This window comes from Penaeus vannamei, chromosome 4 (genome assembly GCF_042767895.1).
Source record: "Penaeus vannamei isolate JL-2024 chromosome 4, ASM4276789v1, whole genome shotgun sequence".
Taxonomy (NCBI): Eukaryota; Metazoa; Arthropoda; class Malacostraca; order Decapoda; family Penaeidae; genus Penaeus; species Penaeus vannamei.
The window spans coordinates 23,109,231-23,116,730 of NC_091552.1; the positions used below are offsets into that span (position 1 = coordinate 23,109,231).

At 35.3% G+C, this 7,500-nt stretch overlaps 2 protein-coding genes across 2 annotated transcripts in view; one reads left to right on the forward strand and one right to left on the reverse strand.

Annotated features, from left to right (window-relative positions):
• The window catches only part of LOC113811390 (peroxiredoxin-like 2A), a 343,946-nt gene that overhangs the window by 301,059 nt on the left and 35,387 nt on the right, over positions 1-7,500 (forward strand). The gene's annotated exons all lie outside the window — the stretch shown is intronic.
• Positions 5,042-7,500, reverse strand: part of Pex11c (Peroxin 11c) — a gene marked incomplete at its 5' end in the record, with an annotated part of 18,283 nt that continues 15,824 nt past the window's right edge. Inside the window, 1 exon segment of the mRNA XM_070120878.1 lies at positions 5,042-5,844. Coding sequence (XP_069976979.1) covers positions 5,782-5,844 — 63 coding nt within the window.

A 7,500-nucleotide genomic window follows, 5' to 3' on the forward strand; every position in this document is an offset into this window, starting at 1 on the left:
AATTGGAAAGCTGTAGAAATGTTGCATATTCAGATTGGTGCAGTAATTGTATTAGATTATAAAGAAGTTTAATGTTTTGTGATTGGCACATTAACTTGTATGATTGGTATTGCACATTGGCTATCTAATTTGATTCGATTAATAAATAATGTATAGATTTTTCAGAGTTAACTTTTCCTCACACTTATCTCAACTGAATAATACAAGTTTACTGAGTTAAATCTGTGAGAATTATATGAAATATGAAATATGAGAATAATATGACTAACATGAAATATGAAATAGGAGATATAAGAATAATATCAGATAATGAAAAGAAAATACTATAGAGGGCTACAGCAGAAATATCTTGAGCAGAAGGGGGGGGGGGAAGCGAAGGACAGATTCGAGCTTGTGGGCATGGCATCTCCTATAAAATACATTATGAGAGCTACCACAATTGACACATGGCAGAGCAGGGCAATTTGAACCTTCATGACTAGGTTGAGCACATAAAGGACGGCGGGCTGTGGAGGGATAGTGTTTGGCTGAGTGGCCAAAACGCCAACATTTCTAGCACTGACGGGTCATGTCTACGGGAGCTAATCTTGGCAATATTGGTGTAGGCCTTACGCTGGCCTCTGGGAGGAATAGTGTAGCACTGTATTGCCACTGCATTGGAGTCAACAAGGCAGGCGAGCTGGTCGTTTTCACAGGCTGAGCAGGCTTTGTCGTAGACAGGGTGATCAGTCGGGGAGAAGGGAACCGTTCCGGTACAAGCATTAAAAGAGGTGTCTCCCGAGGGTTGAGTAATGATCTGGGTAGATGATTCGGAAGGGATAGAGTTATCAGCAAACATCAAGGAGGGAGTATTAGTATCAGAGGTCGGAGCCGTGGTCAAAGGAGAAAAGGAGAGGCAGGGAGCGGGAAACCAGAGAAATCAAAATTAGATAGACTAGTTGATGAAAGGACGAGACTTAATAGTAAAGATAAAAAAAAATCTTCATTGTCGGCCATGGTGAGCCTGAAAAAAGTGGGGAAAAGAAACGGCCAACCCCGTAGGGTCCCCATAAGGGGAAGGGTTAGGCGATTAACCAAGGGAATACCGTGCTCCCGGAGGCCGTTTAGGACTAACGCAGTCTTTCATCCTTTCAGCACGGCTCTCACGCCTTTGGAAGTGGACAGAAGGGGATGGAGAAAAGAAGGAAAGGGGATGGAGAAAAGAAGGAAATGAATGGAGGAGAGGAAAAGGCCATGAAAAATTAGTTGAGGTCCAAGGTAGGGGTGATCACTGGCATTGAGCCTGTCTCCGTTTCCAAAGCACCCCCAACAACGAGCAAAGGATTGTGTGTGTGTGTGTGTGAAATGGAGGGAAAACGAAAAAAATGGAGATTGATAAGGAAACAGAACTGAGATTTACCAAGTAAGTACACCAGAGAGAGTGTACTAAATGGGATGTATAAAAGGTCAAAGAGAAAGATATTTTTCAATCTTTTACGCCTCTCTTTTTGCGTGTCCATCTTCCTCGCATTTTCTGTAATACAAGCTCAGCTTAGACGCATCCTCTCGTTCTCTTCAGTGTATACGTCATCTTATCACTTATAACGCTCTCAGAACGACTCACATTTCAATAACATGAGTGTAGACCACCCATTCCCTTGCACTGCCACAAAAAACGGTGGTGGTCTAACTCAGTCAAAAGGCTAGCGAAAAGAGAAGATAACAGGTTTTCAGCTGTGCTCCCAACCCACTAATTTGCGCTTTGATTCAGCGATTCGATATCAAAGTGACGCGGTTATCAATACCCGTGGAGTCATTAGGAAACTAGGACGAACATCACTCAACTCCGGTCACTGTGGGACGAATCGCTGAGGGTAAGCTGAGCAATGTTGAACGTTTCATTATGCTGCTTTTAAGACTGGCATGGTGAATAATTTACATCAGATAACCTTTTTATCTTGCAGTGTATTGTGTGGACTAGGGGACAGTATTAACGTTATCTCGGGGTTTCCCCCTTTTTATGTATGCTAGATATTATTTCATTAAATCATACTTATGCTTTTTTTGAGTGTGTGTGGATCTCTTCCCCATGACAGCATGTTGCTGTTTGAAGGGGAACTCAGGTTTGCGAGCTCTTATTTTCAGTTGAGCTGAAAAAGCACCGAAATCTCTTTCTTGGACTATAGATGTCCCCTGTAACTGAGTGCACAATTACTTCCATGTGATCCTTTGTAAAATTGTTCCAAATAAATAAATAAAATCAGAATGTTATATTCAGAGGTACATCTTACTTAAACCATGCTCAGATATCTTGTTTTGTCATATTATAAGTTTTTTCGCTGTTTATTTTTTGTCACGAAGTATGTCTGAAAATCTGGCTGTGAGTTAAGCCCTATCAGATTAGTGTATATTTTCCGTCAATATTGGCGTTAACGCATGTATACGAACGCCTTCCAGCTATAGACGTTAGTTTTCGTCTAATTATCCGTGTTGACCTTGAGCTACGGAGGACCTGTATCACTACAATGTGTCTATTGGTGAATGAAATAAAGGAAGTTCATGAAAAAATCCACTACTGTTCTAGAATATTTCTATATGCAATATTGGTTTTCTTTTACATAATCATATTTCCTTAAAAGAATGTGATATGTATACACGTGCTCTTGTGATTCCCGGGACGTCACTCTGATGGCACCATGTTTGTTTTATATGGTAACATAGACATAATGCTTGCTACTTTGGTGGCAGTGTGATAAGTTTGCAGTGTAAAAAGTTTGTCGTTACGTATGCGGAAAATTCATACACAAACGCAAAAATAACTGAAAAATTTCTTGTGACAGAGCCTACAATTTATTAACAGACCGTTAATGTTGAGAAGATGAAAATCAGATATTCATTTGACAATGTTAGTGTAAATGAAGTATAAGAGGAAGGAAAGAAGCAGGGAATGGTTGTTTAATAGTCAAATCTAAATAAAGGGACAACAAAGGAGGGTGTGGTCAGGTGTAATGAGAGGATTTAGAATTGGCGAGGCCCTTGTAAGCTACAGGAAATGTGGAGGTGCCTTGTTGAAAACTAGAACTCCTTTTTTAATCAACAGTACAAACTAAAAAATGAATCATATGAATTAATGTTTTTAAGTCACCCAAAATTTGGAGACATATCTTAAATGTGAACCCTAAAAGTCAAACTTATAATAGGTCCATAGCTAGTAACAACAATAGTGATATAGAGTCACATGCAAGCGAGCAGCAAATGATTCTTAATGGTAATGCAAACATACAACTGACTGGAAATCTCAATTCCCATGAGCTGAAAAAGCCTTGGAAGTATATTCGATGAAACACGGTTCATGTTACAATACTTTATACTATCAGAACAATTTGTGAGACTGGAGAGCAAAAGAATTTTTTTTTTCTTATCTTAAATTAAAATGATAGCAGGGGTAAAGTTAGCTACAGATAATAACAATGACAAAACTTGATTTGATTTGTAAAATATTCAGATACTGGACAATTTAATCTAGAAAGACTAGAATAGCTGGAACAGGCCAGTGGCATGGCCAATGTGGGTGAAAAATGCATATATATATTCATATATTAATTCCTAAATTCTCAGACATTTCTACAGGGTACATTTTTTTCTCCCTGTGAGTGATCTAAAAATATTTAGGAGGGCAATATTGTATCTAAACATAAATAAGAATAAATAAAATGATGATGATACTAATGAGAATGATGATGACAATAATAATTATACTACTGCTACTACTACTACTACTGCTACTAACAATAATAATGATGTTAATAATAGTAATACTACTACTAATAATAATTACTGCTACCACTAATTACACTAATAGTAATAATAAATTTACTAATGGTAATACTACTACTAATAGTATTAACAACAACAACAATAATAATAATTATGATGATGATGATGATGATGATGATGATGATGATGATGATGATGATGATGATGATGATGATGATGATGATGATGATGATGATGATGATGATGATGATGATGATGATGATGATGATGATGATGATGATGATGATGATGATGATGGTGATGGTGATGGTGATGGTGATGATGATGATAATACTGATACTTTGGGGTAGGAAGTTATTTTGAAGTGGGGGGGCAAAGTAGGTTCCCTCCCCAAAATATCTAGAATATTTCTATATGTAATATTGGTTTTCTTTTACATAATCATATTTCCTTACAAGAATGTCCAGGGTCCAGGGGCAGTGCCCCAGTGGGGGAACAGGGGGCAAAGCCCCTAGAAGCGCCAGTATCTTAGCAGTTTTAAAGAGATAACATTAATTTCTGCACTATGTTAGACATTTTTCTTTAAATAACATTTGACTTAATTAATGCTTATTTCATTTTGAACACTAGACTTAGCTGTAGCTGTCCTCTCAGCTGCAGCTGAGGAATTGCACTGTTTGTTTATAGAGAGTGCCCTCAAAAGTTGAGGAATGGGGGGAGCAGAATTGGGTCTCGCCCTCCTCCATTCCAGAGTGTGTGTGTGTGTGTGTGTGGGGGGGGGGGGGATTGCCCCCCAGCCCCCCCCCCCACTTTTGCTATGCCTATGTAGTCATGATAATAACTATAGTGATAATAATAATGATGATAATAACAAATAATAACAACAGCAATAATGATATTAATACTAATCGTAAAAGTAATATGGTAATTAATAGTGAGAATCTTACTTTATTATTGTCATGTTGTTATATAATCTATTGTCTTTTATGTATATTTATTTCTACTACTGTTATTATTTTTATTACTATTACCACCTTTATCATTAAAACTCAGGCATTACATTCATTCTCTCTTGGAACTGGCACTTCATCCTCATTGATCATAATCTATGCATGTAAGACTTTCCAGATACTTTCCAGATATAATGTTATATAACAACTGTCAGGATCTGGATGTAGTAAGAAATCTCCCAGCCTAAAAATATATGAAGTCATACTCCTATTCTTAACACTTCATGACAACATTCCTTATGTAGCATTCAGAAAAGATGAAGTAAAAATAAAAATTGTTTGATTTTGATTTATTGCAAAAATAAATGTTATATAGCACTACCATTTATCATAGCTTTTGACTAATTACAACCATATTAGGAACTAAAGTCTTCATTTATCATATAGAAAATCACATACAAATATAGAATATACTCAAACATACAAGAATTATTATCCTTAGAAACAAGCTGCCTATTCTCTTTCCTATTAAATATAGCTTTTATTAGTATGCATATAACAGTAATAGAATATGTGTGTGTGTGCAAGTTTTACAGATGGTAGTAGCTTTTGTTTAATTTCCTAGACTTGAGCATTTATTAATGAATTTTTTGTTTCGCTGTTTTTGTGACATCTGCACTTAGATAAAATCATGTAAATGTGTTAATAATAAAATCTTTATAAAAATTATATATATCACAATATGTAAAAGACAAACTCACATTTCAGTGACTTATTCAGGATAATCTGACCCTATATTAAAGTATCATGTTCCACATATCTTTGTTTGGAAAGGAAGGGTGTGTCTATAATTGATAAACTACAAATAGAAGTCAAACCAGAAAATGGATACCAACATACCTGTGACCCACATTAAGTTTTATATAAACAGCAATACAAGAATATACATGTATATAGGAGATGTATATGTATATCTCACTAAAAAATTAGATGCTGTTTTGAACAAGATGTATGAAACTTGAAAAAGAGAGGTATGACACTGATGATACCAATATCTTCTGTTTGTTTAAAAAATTCACTGAGAAGACATCATTTTCCTGAAGCCAATAAGGGATGATATCACACCAAGCAAGCCAACCTGCAAGAGAGAACCTTATGGTATAATACATATACACAAGAGAGGCACTGCCTGAAAAGAAATGTTAGACTTTGTAATACATGCTTTTTAATGGCAAAAGTGAACCATCCCTAATATACATTATCATTTTTGCCAAAAAGTACATACAACCCTATTTAAGTAGTAGCTGCTCATGTCTTGTATTTGATATACAGTTTTTTTTTGTAAAACTGTTTTAACAATTAATAACATTAAGTGTTACAACCTCATCTTCCTACATTTGTTTTTCTCTTACGCTGCTATTTCCCACATGATTTACATTGAAAAAATACATAGATGTCTGCAGTGCTACCTGAATGGTTTAAGACTGGATTCTCATAATATCCAAACGGTCTTTAACTAAACATCAAACTAGTAATTACTGATGCTGATAAGGCTATCTGTCCTACTCTTGTAAAGACAAAAAAAAAGAAATAATATGCCTCAAGGTAAGCAATTCTACAGTAATAAAGAATATACGTTTCCCCACATCAATTTTCCTTGTGACATGTGAAGTCTCAATAAAAGAGACTAAAAACTTTAAGCCTACTTTAGGAGGGATGCATCTCTTTGATGATTAAGCCGATGATGGTTTACTGAGCACAACACAGAGAGGTTGTAACTGAGTGTTGCATGAGTACTTGCCACCTAGCTTATGGGGCTTGGTTCTTCCTTGCAAGAATAGATGCTACCCTGGAGGATCAGGGTTTAGGGGTATTTTTGGTCACACCTGGTAAGATTGTATTTGTTTATTTTAGTATTTAGCTTTGAACAAAAGAGATCAAAACAAAAATTGCTCTCCTACATAAAAATGAAATCCCAGAATATGAATTCCATATTCCACAATTGTGTTTGGACCACTACCTTTAGTGCAATATATGGCTTAGAACGATAAATATAAGAGTGAGATTTCAATATTGAAAAAAGGAAAATTTAATATTGGCCTATAATTGAAACCATCTTGTAAATATTAGAGCTCCTTCCCTATCATTTAGCTTTGAATTAATACTATCAAATGTTCATGCCAAAAACACAAAGCTATGGAGAGATTTAGGGCCTGTATTGATCTCCTGCAAAATTGCTGCTCAAAAAATTATTCTCCTACATCAAAATGAACCACTAAAATAGAGATTCTGCATGCATTTCACCTTGTTTTGATCACTACCTAGTCATTCATGCAATATGCTTATAATATAAAAAATTAGATGTGTGAGATTATTTTTGTATTTTTCCATAACTTGGCTTCGAAGTATCTGCAACATGTCACAAACAAAAGGCAAAATACCTGATGAATAAAAATATCTGCTGGACCATTTCCTGCAATGTTTCTTTAACTTGAACTGTAATGGTCCCTAAAACTTGTATCATATTGCCATAGGCATTATTATGTTTTTTCACTTATAAAAAAGTTAAAAAATAAAAAAAAAATTCACACAAAAAGAATATGTTACATGAGGCATCTGGCAGTAAAGGGAAGTCATCACCATAACCTTTTTGAGTAATTCATTCAAAGTATAACTATTACGTCTTCACTTTTTTCTTGTCTTATTAAGATATTGTTCATATTCATTTTGTTTCTTTGTCCAAGCCATAAATAAGAGGAAAAAATAAATGTACTGAAAAATAGGTATGCTAACT